The 23,501-nt window shown below is 52.8% G+C and overlaps 1 protein-coding gene across 1 annotated transcript in view; it reads left to right on the top strand.

Moving 5' to 3' along the window:
- LOC142464210 (catalase-like) overlaps nucleotides 1-9,867 on the top strand; it is a 37,198-nt gene extending 27,331 nt beyond the window's left edge. The window contains exons 7-13 of the mRNA XM_075567576.1: nucleotides 62-253; nucleotides 1,205-1,357; nucleotides 1,772-1,910; nucleotides 6,259-6,389; nucleotides 6,647-6,754; nucleotides 8,017-8,103; nucleotides 9,302-9,867. Of these exons, the coding sequence (XP_075423691.1) occupies nucleotides 62-253; nucleotides 1,205-1,357; nucleotides 1,772-1,910; nucleotides 6,259-6,389; nucleotides 6,647-6,754; nucleotides 8,017-8,103; nucleotides 9,302-9,343 (852 nt within the window). The 3' untranslated portion in view covers nucleotides 9,344-9,867. The remainder of the gene's footprint in view (nucleotides 1-61; nucleotides 254-1,204; nucleotides 1,358-1,771; nucleotides 1,911-6,258; nucleotides 6,390-6,646; nucleotides 6,755-8,016; nucleotides 8,104-9,301) is intronic.
- Nucleotides 9,868-23,501: the final 13,634 nt, after the last annotated feature.

The raw sequence follows: 23,501 nt of genomic DNA, 5'->3' as shown, positions 1-23,501 counted from the left end.
TGCGATTACTCTGTGAGGTCACTCGCTGTGCTGATCTTCGGCTGTTATACTTTTGTGGTAGACGGATCAGGGCATCAGGAACCTGTCTCCAGCAGAAGCAGACAGACTGGTGGTCAGTGACCCCGACTATGGCATCCGAGACCTGTTCCAATCCATCGCCAAGAAGAACTTCCCCTCCTGGACTCTCTACATCCAGGTCATGACCTTCGCGGAAGCCGAGAAATGTCCGTTCAATCCTTTCGACTTAACCAAAGTGAGTGAGTCCTACACCGGCCCTGCTTAACCGTGCTATTAACTCCTTAACAGCCAAGAGGGCCCACAATGCATTGCAGCATTAACCCGTTGCATACTTTGTGCTCTCTCCAGTGTGAAGAGGAGAGATACGCTGGATCCTGGCACATATATCCTGGCACACATATCCTGGCACACACATCCTGGCACACATATCCTGGCACACACATCCTGGCACACACATCCTGGCACACACATCCTGGCACACACATCCTGGCACACACATCCTGGCACACATATCACAAGGTCAGGTCTAGTACATAGTCATCCTTGGTTATGGGAAAGCACGAGGGGGCTTAATAGATATTATATGGAGAGAACTCTTCAGGACAGACAAGACCGCTCTGTACATACCCGGTCACAGGGACTTGTGAGGTCTGGGTAGGGCATGTGCAAAATACACCTAGGACTCTTACGCTGATCCACAAAAAGGTATCACAACTTGCAACAACCATACATTTCTTCAGGAATATATATATATATATATATATATAGATGTTAATGGATTTCTGGCTTGATGATAGCTTGTAAGTAAGATCCTTGCAGCTGCTTATTATATATGGTTTTTATGATATTCCCAGCTCGTCCCTGGGGATTAGTATCACAGCAGTGCAGGAGTTAAACATTTATTGCAGTATTTAGGGGTCGGGTGTTTGGAAACTTTTCTCCTAAAGGTTTAAGTTATTTCGCTCTGTGAAGGGGGCATATTCATCTCTCTCTCTCTCCCCCTCTCTCCCTCCCCCCTCTCTCTTTCCCTCCCTTCCCCTCTCTTCTATTTGTTCCCCTCTAGCTCTCTGAACGGGGCGCCTCTTGTGCTGAAATAAGACCGCGCTCAGAGCTTTTGATTGGCTGTTCGCTTGCCCCTGGTGTATAGTATGCATGGAAGTTACCGTATAATGTGTGACACCCCCAGGTCTGGCCCCACGGAGATTATCCGCTCATCCCCGTGGGCAAACTGGTGCTGAACCGGAACCCGGAGAATTATTTTGCGGAAGTGGAGCAGTTGGCGTTTGACCCGAGTAACATGCCCCCGGGAATTGAGCCGAGCCCCGATAAAATGCTGCAGGTAAGAGGGGGGGGGCTTATTTTACAGACGCTTGTCTACCTATCTGCCCCATGTGTTATACATGGCGTTAAAAGAAGAATTTCACAGGTTCAGAACTAAGGTCCAGTTCTCCATGCGAGAGGCGCAGTTTCCCGCCGTTCGCAGACTTATATACCTAATAACACCGGCTGTCTCCTTCTCTAGTAAAAGGACAAGAACATTTATTTATTTATCTTAACAATGGTTTCACCAGTAAAGATCTCCATTGGGATCTTGTGTGTTATGCCGCAGGGGTGCACAAACTTTAGGCGCTGCGCCCCCTTGCCAGCACTCCTCCCGTGTTCGCGCCCCCTTCCTAGAGCGTCATGTGGTGCTACGTGGCGCCATTTGTGAGATTTGTTTTTTTTCTGACTCTGTATTATAACTCTGTTCCAGGGTCGCCTCTTCTCGTACCCGGACACACACCGATACCGGCTGGGAGCCAATTATATGCACATCCCCGTCAACTGCCCCGCCGTGGCACATGTGGCCAACTACCAGAGAGACGGCCCCATGTGCATTTTTAGTACTCCAGGTAAGGGTTAAACTGTCAGTGACATGTGAAGGGGATGCACGTTGTATATGCATAGTGTATAGTCATGCTATAATATACCGTCGTTTTTTCCTCCGTAACATTGCAAAGATTTGCCCTTTCCTCTTCCCTTCTACAGCTAAAACTCTGACTCAGGCCCTCATTCTCTCCCGTCTTGATTACTGTAACCTCCTGCTGTCCGGCCTTCCTGCCTCTCACCTGTCTCCCCTACAATCTATCCTAAACGCTGCTGCCAGAATCACTCTACTCTTTCCTACAGTAAATCTGTCTCAGCGTCTCCCCTCATGAAATCCCTCTCCTGGCTTCCAATCAAATCCCGCATCTCACACACATTCTCCTCCTCACTTTTAAAGCTTTACACTCCTCTGCCCCTCCTTACATCTCAGCCCTAATTTCTCGTTATGCACCACCCCGACACTTGCGTTCTTCTTAAGGATGTCTTCTCTCTACCCCCTTTGTATCTAAAGCCCTCTCCCGCCTTAAACCTTTCTCACTTACTGCCCCACACCTCTGGAATGATCATATTCACGCTGTATATTCACACTTTACATGCACGTTGTATATTCACACTTTACACGCACACTGTATATTCACACGTTACACGCACGCTGTATGTTCACACGTTACACGCACGCTGTATATTCACACTTTACACGCACGCTGTATGTTCACACGTTACACGCACGCTGTATATTCACACTTTACATGCACGTTGTATATTCACACTTTACACGCACGCTGTATATTCACACGTTACACGCACGCTGTATATTCACACGTTACACGCACGCTGTATATTCACACTTTACATGCACGCTGTATATTCACACTTTACATGCACGCTGTATATTCACACGTTACACGCACGCTGTATATTCACACTTTACATGCACGTTGTATATTCACACTTTACACGCACGCTGTATATTCACACTTTACATGCACGTTGTATATTCACACTTTACACGCACGCTGTATATTCACACGTTACACGCACGCTGTATATTCACACTTTACATGCACGCTGTATATTCACACTTTACATGCACGCTGTATATTCACACGTTACACGCACGCTGTATATTCACACGTTACACGCACGCTGTATATTCACACGTTACACGCACGCTGTATATTCACACGTTACACGCACGCTGTATATTCACACGTTACACGCACGCTGTATATTCACACGTTACACGCACGCTGTATATTCACACGTTACACGCACGCTGTATATTCACACGTTACACGCACGCTGTATATTCACACGTTACACGCACGCTGTATATTCACACTTTACACGCACGCTGTATATTCACACGTTACACGCACGCTGTATATTCACACGTTACACGCACGCTGTATATTCACACGTTACACGCACGCTGTATATTCACACGTTACACGCACGCTGTATGTTCACACTTTACACGCACGCTGTATATTCACACGTTACACGCACGCTGTATATTCACACGTTACACGCACGCTGTATATTCACACGTTACACGCACGCTGTATGTTCACACGTTACACGCACGCTGTATATTCACACTTTACACGCACGCTGTATATTCACACGTTACACGCACGCTGTATATTCACACGTTACACGCACGCTGTATATTCACACTTTACACGCACGCTGTATATTCACACGTTACACGCACGCTGTATATTCACACTTTACACGCACGCTGTATATTCACACGTTACACGCACGCTGTATGTTCACACGTTACACGCACGCTGTATATTCACACGTTACACGCACGCTGTATGTTCACACGTTACACGCACGCTGTATATTCACACGTTACACGCACGCTGTATGTTCACACGTTACACGCACGCTGTATATTCACACGTTACACGCACGCTGTATATTCACACGTTACACGCACGCTGTATGTTCACACGTTACACGCACGCTGTATATTCACACTTTACACGCACGCTGTATATTCACACGTTACACGCACGCTGTATATTCACATGTTACACGCACGCTGTATATTCACACGTTACACGCACGCTGTATATTCACACTTTACACGCACGCTGTATATTCACACTTTACACGCACGCTGTATATTCACACATTACACGCACGCTGTATATTCACACGTTACACGCACGCTCCCTGTATATTCACACGTTACACGCACGCTGTATATTCACACTTTACACGCACGCTGTATGTTCACACGTTACACGCACGCTGTATATTCACACTTTACACGCACGCTGTATGTTCACACGTTACACGCACGCTGTATGTTCACACGTTACACACACGCTGTATATTCACACGTTACACGCACGCTGTATATTCACACTGATGTGCCTCAGTTTGCACCAGATGTTAAGATGTTAATGGTGCAATCTCTCTCACGAGCTGAGGTTGCAATTCGCTGGACCCGGTGTCAGTGAAATAAATAAATCCCTCGAGGGTTTAACACTCGCACTACCAGTGGCAGCAGTCATGGGCGTCAAAGGGTTAACACGCGTACAATTTCTGAGCAGATTTTCACCCGCCCCCAAATCTGTGCCATTCCTCCCGGAGGTTTTCCCTGCGCCTCTGATCTCTGCCCAGACACGCTCCCGGGCGTGAAGCAAATTCTCTGTAACCTACTTCCACAATTTATATAATTATCACAAGACTCCTCATTAAATAAACAATTAGGGCTTATTATTATTATTATAATTATTAGGGACTCGCCTGCGCTTTCCTTGGCAGACTGTGAGCGCTCCTGTCACAGGTTACATAAGGGCAGCGGTTCCGTACACTTATTACACTGCGCACCCTGCTAGCAGATATTATTTCGGCGAACCCCTAATTAATCTTCTTGACTACCCATCAGGCTATCGCTAGCCGAACGTGTGTGACCGTTCCCAGGCAGTATAGGGTGCTATAGTAAGTAGCTTCTGTCCTGCTGTAATGGGGGTTACTGCAGCCCCCTGTGCACCATATATTATATAGGGCAGGGGTTCCCAATGTTTGTTACACTGCTCCCCACCTGCTAGAGTTCAGTGAACCCCTAATTATGAAATCTTCGCCAACAAACCCGTGTGACCGATCCCAGGCAGTGTAGTGTCCTGAGCCCGTGGGGGGAAAACACGCTTAATAATCCCCCAAACTGCCCCTCAGTGTGTGCAGGCAGCATAAGGGGGGGGGGGGGGCGGGGGGGGTGTATCCCTGTTGGGAATCCCTGACATAGATGCAGTTTAACAAAGTTAACACAGATTTAACAAGGAGAAAAGTCCAGTTGCTTTCCCGTGCTAAATCTGGTCCTGTTTGCGGTTTCCCCGCGGGGAGACGTCAGTGAGCAGCCCCCACTCTCTCAGCATTGCCAGTGCTGGTATACACAGCGCTTTGCATTGTAAGACATGACAAGCAGGGGACATCGTGCTTACAATCTAAGGCAGGGATAGCGTAAACTGAGGGGGGCGTGATTTTTTTTTAGGGTGGGGGCGTGGCGGTTACAGAGGCCTCTGCAACTCACCTGCTCACTGACAGTTCGGGCATTGTGTCGCCATGGCAATGCGACATCAAATGACGCCGCGGGGTCACGTGACGTCACACTACCCCGCGGCGTCATTAAACGCCGGAACAAAGGTAACGGGGGAGAGCAGGCGGGGGGGGGGGGGGAGAGCAGGCTGGGGGGGGCGCAGCGCGAAAAGATTACGCATCCCTGATCTAAGTCACGGAGTGATCAGCAATATCATGCTGGGTCCTGCACCAAGCTCTACCACTTCAGAGGTCAGCATCGTAACCATAATTCTCTTCCTTAAATAAACACTTTTGCTCTTGAAACGCTTAATATATCCACGTGAGGCTCTTACACTCGGAGGAGTAGAAGTTAAACTGAAGAGATGATACTGCCTGGGAGAAGCCCCAAAAGCAAATGTTTGTGTACTGTACGACTGTTAGCTCTTCAGACAAGGGATTCAGTGAAATGATTTACTATAATGTACACAATTGAATCTGGTATAAAAAGAATCAAACGCTTCTCAGTAATAGCAAAACTAAATCAAAGTTACATGTACTGGTACCGGTATACCTAAGGCTCTTGTTCCCCTGGCGTAATACTGTGCGATACTGTGTGATATTCTGAGAAACGGTGTGATATTGTGATATTTAGCGATATTTAACGATATTCTGCAATCGTGATATTGTGCAATATTGTGAGATTCTGCGATATTGTGCGATAGTCAGAGATATTGTGTGACAGAGATATATTCAGCGATACAAGCAGGTAAATTAAAGTTTGCTTAATCTGTACTGAAACAGTTTGGTAACTTATTGGTCCTCTTAAATATTTAGGCAACGTCCCAAATTATTACCCGAACAGCTTCACGTCTCCCAGGGATGAGCCGCAATGTAAGGAGCACGTTTTCACCGTGTCCGGAGACGTTGAGCGATACAACAGCTGTGACGAGGATAACGTCTCTCAGGTGAGGAGGCCTCTGGGTAACCTGCTGACTTTAGCCCTTGTCCTGCTAGAGGGACCTACGGAGACACGGGAAAATAAATACATACCAAATAAAGAGTTTGCCGTTGGTAAATCTGACAGCCCTTTTTGCGGACTCCATGGATATCTCCCGCACGCTACTCGGCCATTTCTCAGGGTGTGACGCGGGTTTGAACAAGGGGACAGGGATTGAGAAATAACGTCTTTTCTTTTTGTCTGCGTTCTTCACAATGACTGCAGGTGAGAGCTTTCTACGCCTGCCTTCTGAACGAGGGGGAACGGCGGAGGCTGTGTGAGAACATCGCCAGGCACATGAAGGACGCTCAGCTTTTCATTCAAGAGAGAGCCGTGAGTGCGCAAATTGGCACATGGAGACCGCCGCTCCTCATCTGCCGGGTTCTTACTGCTTTCAATCACACGCCCAGCTTAAGGTTGAGCGTGTTTTCCCCAATTCCTCACCCAGGAGGGTTTCCCGACGTGTACCCCAAGTTTTTTTCTTCTTCTATTTTACTTTCCCTGCGGCGTCTCACCCGAGCTGCTGCTGTGTTTCCCTACCTCATCTTTCTCATACTCTATGGACATATAAAGGTCTCATCGTGTCTCCTCTCTCTCTCCCCACCCCCCACTTCCTTCGTGTCTCTCTCTGTGTCTCCCTGTCTCTCTCGTCTCTTCCCCTCCTTCCTCCCTCTTTCTCTTCCTCTCTCTCACCCTCCCTATTCCTCCCTCTCCATCTCTCTGTCCCTCCCTCTCTCTCACACCATCTCCCCTTCATCCCTCTGTCTCTCCGTCTCTCCCCCTCCGTGTCTCTCTCTCTCTCTCCCTCTTTCCTCAGTTCCTTCCCACAAAAGGCGTCACATAAGTTTGTTAGGTGGGATTACTGGTTGGGACATCCCCCCCTCTACTCCCCCATCCCAAATATATCCGAGCACTACATAATTTCCCCTGAAACTGCAAGTCATTCATTATTATTTATACAGTAAAAGCACCAAGAAGTTGGGTTACCATCTGGTCATGCACATCTAAAGTTACTAAACAGATATCGCAATAGAACAATGTGAGAGGGAGGACAATAACACGCCAGGTAATATTATTAGCGATGATTTGTAAAAGCGCCAACATAGTCCACAGTGCGGTACAATGGGGGTACAGAGTGACATCCATTACATAAATACATATATGTTGTTGCACATGTATTTTAAGGCAAATCCCTGCCCCTAAGAGCTTACAATCTAGAAGGAAGTGATGGAGACACAAGGGGTAGTGAGTGAGTGTCCCGGTGAGGGGTTTGGCTGTCTGTATCAGGATCCGGTGAGAACGCCAGCCTTTAAGGAATACGGTTACAGAGTGGGAGGGTGACTCACTTACCCGTGCAATGGCAATGCAACGTCAAATGACGCCACAGGTCACATGACCCCACAGCGTCATTTGACGTCGCATTAGAGGTAAGGGAGGGGGGGGGGGCGCAGCGCAGGAAGATGGCGCAGACTCCAGTCTGTGTGTATGAAGTTGTTGGTTCGCATTAACCTAATAACACTGGTAACCAGCGGCTTTTGTGCCGCAAACTCCGTGCAGCAGCGCAAAGAACGCCCTGTTATTATACCTCCTCCCAGGTGAAAAACTTCAGTGACGTCCACCCCGAATACGGCTCCCGTATCCAGGCCCTGCTGGATAAATACAATGCGGAGGACGGACCGAAGGTACCTTTCTCTTTGTAGCACAATATTCCCGGCGCGCGTGTCAGGACGGGTGGAAGAAGCCGATTAGATTGTGTCGCTCTTTGCAGAAGGTCGTCCTTTTTGCCGTCTGTGTGGGATTGCACCTTCCATTTTTTCATCACATTGTATGTATCGGGGCTGGCCAACTCCAGTCCTCGAGGGCCACTACAGGTTAGGCGTTCAGAATAACCCTGCTTCAGCACAGGTGGCTATATCAGTGGCTCCCTGCTTCAGCACAGGTTGCTCAATCAGTGGCTCAGTCTTCGACTGAGCCACTGATTGAGCAACCTGTGCTGAAGCAGGGAGCCACTGAAAACATGGCCTGCTGGTGGCCCTTGAGGCCTGGAGTTGGTCACACCTGCTCTATATTCTCGGGATTGTGACGTCTTGGCGAGTTTCCAGGGCGCCAGCGTCCCGCAGCGGGAGATGGGTTTCCTGGAGTGTGAGGAGACATCAGATATGTGTGTGTTCCTTAGCAGCGAAGGCGCTGTGTGTGAAGCGATGCGCCGCCCGAGAATACAATGACAATGGGATTAAGGACTGTAGGGTTTATTCTCGCAGCTCCCAAGCTGTCGCTGCCAAAACCCTATTCTCTGCTGCAAATGGCTTCTTCTAAACCGCGTCTGTAAAAAGCGACAGCCCGGCCGGATTGTACGCGCTTTACAAGCGGAGTGACCGGAGCGGGTGCGAACGCCACCACCAGTCTCACTTCTGGGTTTTTGGTCTCTCGGCCTAACCCATATCCCCGGCTCTGGATGTAACTCGCAAAACGCCGATCTCGCCAGCCTTGAGGTGGCGTGAAAAAGCGGTTTTGCATAACGGAGCTACGGGAATGGCAGCGGTCATCAAAAAAACCGTGAGTTTGAGGCTTGTTTGGCAATCCGCTTGGATTGGCGGAACCGGAGTGACACCATTTCTCAAAAAGCCTTTTAGACGCGTATTGGACACGCGAGAAGCGCTTATAGAATAGAAAAGCGTGTCCAACCGATGGAAGAGGGCTCATTAGAAGTGGGTTGTCACACTTTGGAGCTATGAGAATAGGACCCATTGAAATCTATGTAACCGTATACCTAACATTCCAATGAACACGTGATTTATTTTTAAATACTCCCGAAAAAAAGCACCTTTTTCCTTTGGTGTGAATTTTGGTTAATATTAATTTGTCCTTTTCTCCTTCAAGGTGCCTGTGAATAATTATACTCGATACACGGGTCCCATGTAAGGGGAGAGGTGAGGAGCTGCTGACCCTTCATCACCCCAGACTGGACCTGAGGACATCACCAGGCGGCCTTAACCCATTCACTGCTGGAACCTTTTCCCTAATGGGGCACCTTTTTTTTGTAATTTTTTTTACAGCAATCCTATGAAGAAGAAATGCTACTTTCTCTGCTGCCTATTTAGGATTAGATGTTGCTTTTATAAGATATTCTCCCTAGTGTAAGATGCCCATTAGCACTTTTATAATACTCACATTTTTGCTGTAATTGACTCTAGGACTTTGGTGGGAAATACCCAAAATAAGTGAATGGGAAGGAATTTAAATATGAATGACTTGTGTTTTCCTGCCATTTCCCTCACAGCAAATATGTAGGTACTATAAATAAAAGAAAGCAGTGAAAGTTTGAGGTTAAAAGGATGTAAATCCCATTTTGTATCTCCGATGCAGTATTCCCATTTCCTTCTGATATTCCTGGCTGTTTACCATTGACCTGGAAGCTTTTTTTATTAAATATTTCTTAATGCTGATTTTTGAGATCTTCCCTCCGCACACTGAATCCCACAGAGACACGGCAAGGAAAACACAAGCTTCTCCATGTGAGTTGGTGAGCGTGTTCTGCGGGCGGGATGCTTCGGTTAGAGCCGGGAGATGGAACTGGTAACATGCCGCTGCTGGTTAGAGCAGAGCAAACACAGACAAGGATATCCGCACTGTGTTAGCGGACTCCTGCTCGCACCACGGGTCCAAGGCATGTGATCGGGCTGAAATGTCCGCCGGCGCTTTGCCACGACTCACCCCACCGCCGGAACCCTTCCGCCGCCGGCCACTTCTAAGGTAAGTGCCTAAACCCCCTACCATAAGCTCTTACACTAAAAACCCCTAACCTCAGCGCTTACTCTATGACTACGCTTATAGCGCCAGGCTACGTTCGCTGGAAAAATCAAATTGAGATGACTTCCAGCGATCGCGACCAAGCCGTCGCTCCGAGCGGCGGCAATGCATTTGTTTTGACGTCGCTGTCGCCGGCACTATAAGCGCAGCCTAAGACCCCCTACCCTAAACCCTTACATTAAGGCCCCTACCCTAACAGCTAAAACCCATAAACCCCCTACCGTAAACAGCAATAAAACTTACCTTAGAAGCGGCCGGCGGCGGGGATTTCTGCGGGGGAGGGTTCGTCTGCGGTCGAACGCCGGCAGTCATTTGGTTGCGGTGAAATGGCCGTGACCACGTGTCCCATTGCGCTGACTCCTTGTGTTTTCCTGAGCGACTATAATCCAGATCCGTATCGGGAGATGCGCAAAGAGAATGGGGAGGAGACGTAACACCATAAGGAAAGTGCGGAGAGGAGTTTGATTTGACGCATCGCTCCATTTTCTGGTTGTGTCAGATGTATTAAAGAGGTTCGTACATCTGACGCAAATTGTTGGGTAGAAAAGTTTCCGCCTCTCATACCTGGCGGGTTCGTGAGAGTTTGCGGCATCTCATTATAATCTGGGCGCCATGTAACGCCTCCCTAACTCCTCCTACTGTCACGCCGCAAATCGCAAGGTGATGCACGCGGTGCAAAACGTGGAGCAAAGACCTTAACGCATTGACACAAAGACGCGAGATGAAAACGACGCAATTTGCGTCAATTTTGCTCCAACTTTGCTATAATCCATCAACATGTTTTCGGCAGCAAAGGGGTTATCTGTTTTATCTCAGGACCTTGTACCTGTGATGGACCCCCCCGCCCCTACCCGCCCCCCCCACCCCGTGTGTGCGAACCCTATAATCTATACTATAATTCTAAGTTGGATTCCGGTTTGTATGTCAGAAGCATCGAAATCTCACAAACGGCGCCACGTAGCACCACGAAACTGTCACTGCACGTTCTGCGGCGGATTTGTAGGTCAGCGCAACTATTTTGAGCTTCCAACGTCACTCACCCCCCAAGTTATGGACATTCTAAGTGTCACTCGGCTGGACAGCAGTAAAAGCAGGGGGCGGGGCTACTAAGGGAGGGGGCGGGGCTACTAAGGGAGGAGGCGTGGCTACTAAGGGAGGGGGCGTGTCCTCACTCACTGCTCCCCCTCCCTCCCCCCCCGAGGCTCCGCAGTCCCATGGCCGACCCGCACTCACTGCTCCCCCTTCCCCCCCCCCGAGGCTCCGCAGTCCCATGGCCGCCCGCACTCACTGCTCCCCCCCCCCGAGGCTCCGCAGTCCCACGGCCGCCCGCACTCACTGCTCCCCCCTTCCCCCCCCCCGAGGCTCCGCAGTCCCATGGCCGCCCGCACTCACTGCTCCCCCCCCCTCCCCCCCCGAGGCTCCGCAGTCCCATGGCCGCCCGCACTCACTGCTCCCCCCCCCTCCCCCCCCGAGGCTCCGCAGTCCCATGGCCGACCCGCACTCACTGCTCCCCCCCCCCCCCCGAGGCTCCGCAGTCCCATGGCCGACCCGCACTCACTGCTTCCCCCCCCCCCCCCCGAGGCTCCGCAGTCCCACGGCCGCCCGCACTCACTGCTCCCCCCCCTCCCCCCCGAGGCTCCGCAGGCCCATGGCCGACCCGCACTCACTGCAGATAGGGGTTCCCCAAAATGTTACTAAATTCTTAAAGGGTTCCTCCAAACAAAAAAGGTTGGGGATCACTGGTCATGTGAGATGTGTGGGGGAGATGTGGCAGCGGGGGGGGCGGGGAGAGGTGCCAGCAGGGGGGGGGGGAGGAGAGATGTGCCAGCTAGCGGGGGGAGATGTACCAACGGGGGAGGGGGGCGGGAAAATGTGCCGCCAGTGGGTTGAGATGTACCAACGGGGGGTGGGGAGGGGAAAGGGAGGAAGAAAAGACGGAGAGAAAAAAGCGCAGAAGGACTGGGATACGCGCCGGAGCAGCCGCCGCCGGTCTGACCTTCCCTCGAGTATCTGTTTTGTTAGAGCAGCAGCCGCCACCATGAGTGACGTGGATGAGACGCAGTTCGAGGGCAGAGGGAGTGCACCGAGCAGGGACCCTCCTGTACAGCAGCACGTATTGCATGTGTATATGTTCTCGTTGGCCACTCCCCGGCGCGGTGACTGGCGCAGCCCTGTCCCAGTAATAAATATGACTGTAAAGTAGTGCGAATCCGGATTAAACACCCTTTTACGGGTGGCAGGGGGGTTTGTTGTAAGGCGATGGTCGGTGGCTATGAGGTGATGGCGTGTGTGTCTGTCACAAGATGGCTCCTGTCTGCCACACAGAGGAGTGGGGGCTCAGATATATATCCTTATACACCCGGTAAATATACCGCAAAACAAACCACCACACGTCGAACATAATCCGTTTAGTGCTATCACTATTGTGTATATATTCATCTCTACAAATAAACTTTCCCTATAAATGCTGCCAACAGGTCCTCTATCCCAGAAATATATATCCCTGAGTGTTTGATTTATATATACACACACGTACACGAGACTTGCTTCCCCTGGAAAAGTGTGTGTGTGTGTGTGTGTGACACTGTGTGTGTGTGACACTGTGTGTGTGTGTGTGACACTGTGTGTGTGTGTGTGTGACACTGTGTGTATATATATATATATATATACACACATATACACATACATACATACTATAATTCTACGTTGGATTCCGTCCGTCTGATTGTATGTCCGAAGCATCGAAATCTCAGAAACGGCCCCACGAAACTTTCACTGGGCATTCTGCTGCGGATTTGGCAGGGGGGGACATGCCACAGCAGTGCGGGGAGATGTGCCGCCAGGGGGGGGACATGCCACAGCAGCGCGGGGAGATGTTCCGCCAGCAGGGGGGGGACATGCCACAGCAGCGCGGGGAGATGTGCCGCCAGCGGGGGGCAGGGGGGGACATGCCACAGCAGCGCGGGGAGATGTGCCGCCAGCGGGGGGCAGGGGGGGGACATGCCACAGCAGCGCGGGGAGATGTGCCGCCAGCGGGGGGCAGGGGGGGGGACATGCCACAGCAGCGCGGGGAGATGTGCCGCCAGCGAGGGGCAGGGGGGGGACATGCCACAGCAGCGCGGGGAGATGTGCTGCCAGCGGGGGGCAGGGGGGGGACATGCCACAGCAGCGCGGGGAGATGTGTCGCCAGCGGGGGGACATGTTCCGGCAGCCGGGGGAAACACACACAGACAGAGACAAATCTCACCCCACACTACATCCAACAGAAGGGGGGGAGGCAGGGAGATGGGCTGCGAGGGGGGGAGGCAGGGAGATGGGCTGCGAGGGGGGGAGGCAGGGAGATGGGCTGCGAGGGGGGGGAGCATCTATTCAATATTACATTCCCCGGGCGAAGCCGGGTACAGCAGCTAGTACTATATATAATAAATAAACACAAACAACGGACTGGAGGTGCAAAGGTCGCGGCTTTTATTAAAATACATCACGTAACCCCGATAAGTGCCAACCCTGCCAGAGTGCTCAACCAATGGGTGAAGGCCAAAGGTGCTCAAACCATGGCCTGCACCCACCACGCCAGGCACCGCACCGCCCCATCCGATTAGTGAGAATGGGAACGAGGGACTCACGTTTTAAATGAGCCCTGCCAGTCCGCCACTCCCAGCCACCACCGGGCTTTACCAACGGGTAAATGCCAATGACAAACCATGGCCGGCAACGCCTTCCGAGCCAGCCACCCCAGCTGTAGGTTCTTGCAGTTCAACCTTCCAGTTGTCCCAATTATAACCTCCCTCCGGCTGAGATTGGAGCCAGCCTTTGGCTACACCTGTTTGGTGCAACATTGCCAACCGGCCCCGTGAGCAACAAGCTCATCCTAACTTTCCCAGGTGCCCAGTTCTCTCCTTCTTGCTGAGACTGAACCCCACCTTTACCTCAACTCATCTGGAACAACACCTCCAACCAGCCCTACGAGCTACCCGCTCCACCTAACCACCTTGTAGTGAGATACTACTGTACCACCGCTCTCCTGAAATCCGCTGAGATACCACAACCTATGCCCTCCCTGGCTCTTCTGCTTCGTCTAGCTTGTCAATGCCGCCCAAGCAGCTGTTAACGCATCAACTTAGTCCATGTCAGCCGGGCCCGCCGAGGAGCCAGGCCACGTAACTACAACCACCCCCCCCCCCCCCGGGGGCAGGTGCGGGCAAAAAACTGACCACCGCCTACAAGACGGCCCCATATCCCCTGCAGCTGCCACAGCCCCAAGTATGGGTACTGTTGACCGCGTACCCCTTTTGACAGCATATGACCCCCCAGCAAGTTCACATAGCTGCCCTCATTTCCTCTTCCTCTGGCTGAGCCTGAAATGAGCCTTCGCTGCATCTTGCCTGGTGCATCTTGCTAACGGGCTCTGTGAGGAGCAGCCTGTCCTGTCCTGCTAGGCTCCACCAACGCACGTGAGGTCACCGCCCCCCCATCCCCCAGATATAGACAAGTGGGGCCTCTGCACCCTCCCCACCCCCATGTGTGCCATTCCGGTGGTGGCACAAGTTGAGTTTCAACCCCCCCCCCACATGTGACCCCCCCACCACGGTGGATGGGCACACATGGAGTTTCTGCCCCCCCATCCCGGTGGAGCTAATGGGGGTGTCACCCCCCCCAACTCAGTAGGGGCACAAATGGGGCCTCTGTCCCCTTCCCCATTCAAGTGGGGGCACAAATAGGGTCCCTCCCATCTCAGTGGGCTCTTCCCCATTCTCACCCAATCCCAGTAGGGAGGGGGAGGAGGTCCATACAGCTGGAATTGGGGAGGGACACAGGGGGCGAGGCCCTCCACTTACCCCCCTCCCCGCCGTCCCTGTGCGAGCACCTCCTGGGGGGGGGGGGGCCCACGTGGGTTCCCGCACCTCCACCGGGGCCCTGACCCCTCCAGCACCTCTCCCACCTCCTCACAGGGACAGGCAGGCCCACCAGCCACCACGTGGGAGCAGGCATCAGCCTGACCAGCAGCTCCAGCCTGATAACGTACCTGGCGTGGACTGACTCCCCCCCCCCCCAGACCAATGCGGGGAGGGAGCAGGGAGAAAGGGGGTAGGGGATCACATGCCACAGAAGGGGGAAGGTAGGAGGGCCCTCTCCCCGCAGTCATTGCGTTCTGTCACCGAGGGGCTACTTTCTGTGTCCTCACATATATATATATATCGGTTAGTATATACGTTTTTCTGTGTTCTCACATATATATATATATATATATATATATCGGTTAGTATATACGTTTTTCTGTGTTCTCACATATATATATATATATATATATCGGTTAGTATATACGTTTTTCTGTGTTCTCACATATATATATATATATATATCGGTTAGTATATACGTTTTTCTGTGTTCTCACATATATATATATATATATATATCGGTTAGTATATACGTTTTTCTGTATTTTTCCAATAAAAGCTTTGCAAAGGAATAAACCCTGATGTTCTGCGCTGTACTGGGGAAATAAACCAGCAGTAGAAATGTTCTTGCCTTAATAGCGGATACAAATCCTATTTGCTAATGTATGTAAGGCTAAGTCCATACTGCCACAGAGGAAGCCCCTCACAGCCCCCATACTGCCACAGAGGAAGCCCCTCACAGCCCCCATACTGCCACAGAGGAAGCCCCTCACAGCCCCCATACTGCCACAGAGGAAGCCCCTCACAGCCCCCATACTGCCACAGAGGACGCCCCTCACAGCCCCCATACTGCCACAGAGGACGCCCCTCACAGCCCCCATACTGCCACAGAGGACGCCCCTCACAGCCCCCATACTGCCACAGAGGACGCCCCTCAGCCCCCATACTGCCACAGAGGAAGCCCCTCACAGCCCCCATACTGCCACAGAGGAAGCCCCTCACAGCCCCCATACTGCCACAGAGGAAGCCCCTCACAGCCCCCATACTGCCACAGAGGAAGCCCCTCACAGCCCCCATACTGCCACAGAGGAAGCCCCTCACAGCCCCCATACTGCCACAGAGGACGCCCCTCAGCCCCCATACTGCCACAGAGGACGCCCCTCACAGCCCCCATACTGCCACAGAGGACGCCCCTCAGCCCCCATACTGCCACAGAGGAAGCCCCTCACAGCGCCCATACTGCCACAGAGGAAGCCCCTCACAGCCCCCATACTGCCACAGAGGAAGCCCCTCACAGCCCCCATACTGCCACAGAGGACGCCCCTCAGCCCCCATACTGCCACAGAGGACGCCCCTCACAGCCCCCATACTGCCACAGAGGACGCCCCTCACAGCCCCCATACTGCCACAGAGGAAGCCCCTCACAGCCCCCATACTGCCACAGAGGAAGCCCCTCACAGCCCCCATACTGCCACAGAGGAAGCCCCTCACAGCCCCCATACTGCCACAGAGGAAGCCCCTCACAGCCCCCATACAGCCACAGAGGAAGCCCCTCACAGCCCCCATACTGCCACAGAGGAAGCCCCTCACAGCCCCCATACTGCCACAGAGGAAGCCCCTCACAGCCCCCATACTGCCACAGAGGAAGCCCCTCACAGCCCCCATACTGCCACAGAGGACGCCCCTCACAGCCCCCATACTGCCACAGAGGACGCCCCTCAGCCCCCATACTGCCACAGAGGAAGCCCCTCACAGCCCCCATACTGCCACAGAGGAAGCCCCTCACAGCCCCCATACTGCCACAGAGGAAGCCCCTCACAGCCCCCATACTGCCACAGAGGAAGCCCCTCACAGCCCCCATACTGCCACAGAGGAAGCCCCTCACAGCCCCCATACTGCCACAGAGGAAGCCCCTCACAGCCCCCATACAGCCACAGAGGACGCCCCTCACAGCCCCCATACTGCCACAGAGGACGCCCCTCAGCCCCCATACTGCCACAGAGGAAGCCCCTCACAGCCCCCATACTGCCACAGAGGAAGCCCCTCACAGCCCCCATACTGCCACAGAGGAAGCCCCTCACAGCCCCCATACTGCCACAGAGGAAGCCCCTCACAGCCCCCATACTGCCACAGAGGAAGCCCCTCACAGCCCCCATACTGCCACAGAGGAAGCCCCTCAGCCCCCATACTGCCACAGAGGAAGCCCCTCAGCCCCCATACTGCCACAGAGGACGCCCCTCACAGCCCCCATACTGCCACAGAGGACGCCCCTCACAGCCCCCATACTGCCACAGAGGAAGCCCCTCAGCCCCCATACTGCCACAGAGGACGCCCCTCACAGCCCCCATACTGCCACAGAGGAAGCCCCTCACAGCCCCCATACTGCCACAGAGGACGCCCCTCACAGCCCCCATACTGCCACAGAGGAAGCCCCTCACAGCCCCCATACTGCCACAGAGGAAGCCCCTCACAGCCCCCATACTGCCACAGAGGACGCCCCTCACAGCCCCCATACTGCGACAGAGGAAGCCCCTCAGCCCCCATACTGCCACAGAGGAAGCCCCTCAGCCCCCATACTGCCACAGAGGAAGCCCCTCACAGCCCCCATACTGCCACAGAGGAAGCCCCTCACAGCCCCCATACTGCCACAGAGGAAGCCCCTCACAGCCCCCATACTGCCACAGAGGAAGCCCCTCACAGCCCACATACTGCCACAGAGGAAGCCCCTCACAGCCCCCATACTGCCACAGAGGACGCCCCTCACAGCCCCCATACTGCCACAGAGGACGCCCCTCAGCCCCCATACTGCCACAGAGGAAGCCCCTCACAGCCCCCATACTGCCACAGAGGAAGCCCCTCACAGCCCCCATACTGCCACAGAGGAAGCCCCTCAGCCCCCATACTGCCACAGAGGAAGCCCCTCAGCCCCCATACTGCCACAGAGGAAGCCCCTCACAGCCCCCATACTGCCAAGGAGGAAGCCCCTCACAGCCCCCATACTGCCACAGAGGAAGCCCCTCAGCCCCCATACTGCCACAGAGGAAGCCCCTCACAGCCCCCATACTGCCACAGAGGAAGCCCCTCACAGCCCCCATACTGCCACAGAGGAAGCCCCTCACAGCCCCCATACTGCCACAGAGGAAGCCCCTCACAGCCCCCATACTGCCACAGAGGAAGCCCCTCACAGCCCCCATACTGCCACAGAGGAAGCCCCTCACAGCCCCCATACTGCCACAGAGGAAGCCCCTCAGCCCCCATACTGCCACAGAGGAAGCCCCTCACAGCCCCCATACTGCCACAGAGGAAGCCCCTCAGCCCCCATACTGCCACAGAGGAAGCCCCTCACAGCCCCCATACTGCCACAGAGGAAGCCCCTCACAGCCCCCATACTGCCACAGAGGAAGCCCCTCACAGCCCCCATACTGCCACAGAGGAAGCCCCTCACAGCCCCCATACTGCCACAGAGGAAGCCCCTCACAGCCCCCATACTGCCAAGGAGGAAGCCCCTCACAGCCCCCATACTGCCACAGAGGAAGCCCCTCAGCCCCCATACTGCCACAGAGGAAGCCCCTCACAGCCCCCATACTGCCACAGAGGAAGCCCCTCAGCCCCCATACTGCCACAGAGGAAGCCCCTCACAGCCCCCATACTGCCACAGAGGACGCCCCTCACAGCCCCCATACTGCCACAGAGGAAGCCCCTCACAGCCCCCATACTGCCACAGAGGAAGCCCCTCAGCCCCCATACTGCCACAGAGGAAGCCCCTCACAGCCCCCATACTGCCACAGAGGAAGCCCCTCAGCCCCCATACTGCCACAGAGGAAGCCCCTCACAGCCCCCATACTGCCACAGAGGAAGCCCCTCACAGCCCCCATACTGCCACAGAGGAAGCCCCTCATAGCCCACAGTACCCATCTCCTGGGCTTTGGAGGACTTGGGCTCCCTCTTGTGGTAACACCAGGTGTTCTCATCCCTCTGATTACAGATAATCTCTTAGGAGCCAAAGTGATAAATGCAAATCCCCTCTAGTGGTGAGAAGTGAGAAGTACATTAAAGGCTTAAAGGTTTAGTTCATAGTTATAAAGCAGGGGGTCTTCGGAGCTGAACAGTGTTAATTTCAGCTTCGGGGACCCCTGCTTCCTGAGATACTTAACTCTGTACGGGGTGCCATTATATCTCAAGTTTAAATGACCTTGTCACACGGGCCAATAGGAAGCCACAAGGGATGACATCTTGGCCGGCGGGACATTTAAACCGCCATTACGAGAACCCAAACTAAGCCCATCCAGAGCTGTTACCGGCCCCCCTTCCAAGGTAAGTGTCTCCGGAAGCAGGGGTTACCCGGAGCTGAAATCAACGCTGATCATCTCTGGGGACCCCATGCTTCAAACCTAGTACAAAAAACTAACTCGCGGGGACTGCTCCTTTATGTGCTGAGACCCCTCGTATTAGTAACCACCTAAAATAATAGTGACCTTTTTTATTTATCATTACAAATGACCATTTGTAACCCTAAAAGGCTCACCAGTCACATCGCAAATACACTTCAACAACACCTGTGTGTTCTGGAAAAAGTGTATGCTTAGGCCCAATCGGACTGCTGGGACCCAGCTGTTCCCTCTGATTTTTGGGCAGCACCAGCCCGACCTCACAGTCAGGGCCTCCAGCCTGCCAAATCTCTTCTTGGGACTCAACCATTGGCCCAAATGTACATTTTAGTGTTTCCCAGTATCCATAACCTGGCTGGCGTGGCCATTCTGCCACTCGGAGGACTCATTAAGGCTTCTTTACTGGGGCGAACCCCTCACCCAAGATCGGACCCTGTGTTGCTAAACAGTGACCTGCTTTCAAGCAGCACCTAACCACGCTTTGGAACTGGGGTTAGATCCATGTGGATCTGAAAAATGTCCCCTCCTGGTCTTACTCAGCACATTTCCCTGTTATCTTCGCTGGGCATCTTTACCTACTTCTGCTGGGATTTTTACGTGTTCCCAGACGCCTTTCCCTGCTTGGCCTGTTTGATATATGGAAGTATTTTGTATGCTATCGTCGCTTTGGCGATGGTCACATCTTTAAAGAGAAAGCCAGCGTCAGCGCTTGATTTATTTGGTGCTACCAACTCCCGCATCCTCAAAGCCCCGCAGGCCAAAACGAAGTCTGCTCTAAATAGCGAGACTTCCTCTGCGCCTGCGCAACCCGATTCAGCAACTTTCACTCTGATTTTCCACGTTACTGGTTCCCTTTAATCCAATCGTTTTACCTCTGCCCCAGCCGACCAGGATCGCCCAATCATTTAATCTTTAGCCTTTTTTACGGTCTATTTTTAGGATGAAGGCCAGCATGGGACCTGTCTTGGAGCGGGTGACCTCTGCTTCTTTTTGGGCTACCCTGAAACTGATTAGCTGCTCCACCCCATTCGCCGTACCCCTTAGAGCTGCGGCTTTTCGGTAACGTGTCATTGCCGCCATGCATCGCTATATGTTTTCCACGTGCATGGCGCTAGCGAACTTCAGATCAATGTTGTCAATCCGCGTGCCCTCTTTCCAAAGGTGAAGTGGGCACGTTAGCCCCCGTGCCTGCGCTTCTGGTGACGCCCGCTTGAATGCCAACCAATTGAACCTGGGTCAAAGTGCCTGTTATTTTGTTCAGCTTACCTGGGAGGTGTTTTGCGTTGTATGTTTTTGTGCGTACAAAGGAGCGTGAGCCTGCGCAGTAATCTTATCACTGGTGGGGAAGTGGCCGATAAACTTTTTACTGCGTTCCCTACTCCCAGATTGTGCCCAAAATATCCCATGCCTGTTGCTAAGCTTGTTTGCCAAGAGTTCTCCAGCAGCTATTATTGGGAATACCATGTTCTTTGTTAAAGGCTGCTCGCCGTTCCGTCTGTCGGACCGGTGTTGTCCTGTGGTAAGGACCCACCATTTGTGGGACTGGATTGTGCGGGGAGAACTTGCGACGCCTGCGTTGTCTTCGGAGGAGGCGGGAGGTTAGTGACCTGGTGGCGGACAATACGGTCAGTGCGGGCGGAGAGCGCAGGTTGCGGAGAGAGCCAGGTGATAGATGATCTGCTATCCCCTCTCCTTTGATAACCCAATTAAACTCCACCGATTAGCCTGGCTATGCGGGAAGACTCCTCAGGCTACCTGTACCTCCCCAAGTAGTCCTGCTGAACCCAAATTGCCCCCACCACGTGATTATGTCTTTGTTAGATTACCATTTGAATTTGGGGGGGCACCAGAATCCCCAAAGTTTTGTCATGGGCTGGCTCGCAGCGGTTAGGATGGCGGTGGCCTCATGCTGGGGTCCCTGCCTTTGTAGTCCCATGGATGGATGCATGGAGGGAAGGATGCATGGATGGATGGATGGATGGATGGATGGATGGATGGATGCATGGATGGATGGATGCATGGATGGATGGGTGGATGGATGCATGGATGGATGCATGGAGGGATGCATGGATGGATGGATGCATGGATGGATGGGTGGATGGATGCATGGATGGATGCATGGGTGGATGGATGGATGCATGGATGGATGCATGGATGGATGGATACATGGATGGATGCATGGATGGATGGATGCATGGATGGATGGATGCATGGATGGATGGATGCATGGATGCATGGATGGGTGGATGGATGCATGGAGGGATGCATGGATGGATGGATGCATGGATGGGTGGATGGATGCATGGATGGATGCATGGATGGATGGATGCATGGATGGGTGGATGGATTCATGGATGGATTCATGGATGGATGGATACATGGATGGATGCATGGATGGATGGATGCATGGATGGATGCATGGATGGATGGATGCATGGATGGATGGATGCATGGATGCATGGATGGGTGGATGGATGCATGGAGGGATGCATGGATGGATGGATGCATGGATGGATGGATGCATGGATGGGTGGATGGATTCATGGATGGATGCATGGATGGATGGATGCATGGATGGATGCATGGATGGATGGATGCATGGATGGATACATGGATGCATGGATGGATGGATGCATGGATGGATGGATGCATGGATGGATGGATGCATGGATGGATGGATGGATGCATGGATGGGTGGATGGATGCATGGAGGGATGCATGGATGGATGGATGCATGGATGGGTGGATGGATGCATGGATGGATTCATGGATGGATGCATGGGTGGATGGATGGATGTGTTGCTCAGATATATTAATTCCTTGACTCTTTTGGTGCGAGCTGAGAAATGCTAAGGTGTGCCTCAAAAAATATCATAAGCAGAGGTCGGTTCACGGGTGCACCTTTACATTGCTCTGCATGGTATAAATCAGGGGTGCGCAAACTGGGAGGCGCAAGTTTGTATTGGGGGGGTGCGGCGCTTACAGAGGCCCCGCGCTCTTCCCCAATGCATTTAAATTAAATGCCGGGGACAGCGCGAGGCCTCTGTACTCTAATCCTAGCTTGGCTAAGAAGACGTGACATCACATGACCCAGCTGGGTCATTTGACGCTGTAGGAAGGTAAGGGGGGGGGGCGCGAACACAGCAGGAGTGGTGGTAGGGGGGCGCAACGCCAAAATGTTGTGCACCCCTAGTATGAATATATAAGACTCTGCTCAGAGGACTGCTTCTAAAATAGTTATTCTGCAGCTTTCTTTCCCTATACAGGAGACAACCCCTCCTAGGAGCAGAGTGATCTAATTCCAGTGACATGTTTAAGGGGTCTCCTCTGGGTACCTGATAACTTCGTTACCAAAATCTTATGTATTATTTAAAGTGAGACTTGGGAGGGGTTTGGTTTCCTCTGACTGCTCCCTTTGTGTGATGTCACTGTGTGATGTCACTGTGTGATGTCACTGACAGGCCGTCTTAACAGCATTACAGGCCCCCGGGCAAAGCGGTGCACTGGGCCCGGCCTACACAACCACTCACAGGAATAAAACTGTAAATTATCGATAAAATAAACTTATATTTTTTGGTACCTCCAATAAAACCATTAATTGCCTCCCGCGCATCCGTTACAATATTCTGCTTCCATAACATTGTAAGCAATAAAAACGGCAACATTTCTCTCGCGAACGCAGACACGCCAACTCTCCGCTACAAGTCGCCATTTTTCTCCTTCTACCGAGTTAGCGGGAGATTTGAATGTTGAGGCGGGGGATTGGAAAATTAGGGTTAAATTCTGGTCTGTGCATAGATTAGCGTGGGGCCCCTAAGCTCGTGGGGCCCCCGGGCAACTGCCCAGCGTGCCCATGCGCTAAGACGGCAGTGGTCACTGAGTGATGTCACTGTGTGATGTCACTGAGTGATGTCACTGTCTGTGCGAGCGCTTGCACAGTCAGAGCCCTCCCCACCTCCCCTTATCTTTATTGGTTCTTTGACG

The sequence above is a fragment of the Ascaphus truei genome, chromosome 12 (assembly GCF_040206685.1).
Source record: "Ascaphus truei isolate aAscTru1 chromosome 12, aAscTru1.hap1, whole genome shotgun sequence".
Taxonomy (NCBI): Eukaryota; Metazoa; Chordata; class Amphibia; order Anura; family Ascaphidae; genus Ascaphus; species Ascaphus truei.
The sequence above is the reverse complement of the archived record's forward strand: the minus strand, read 5'-3'. Positions and strand labels throughout refer to the sequence as shown.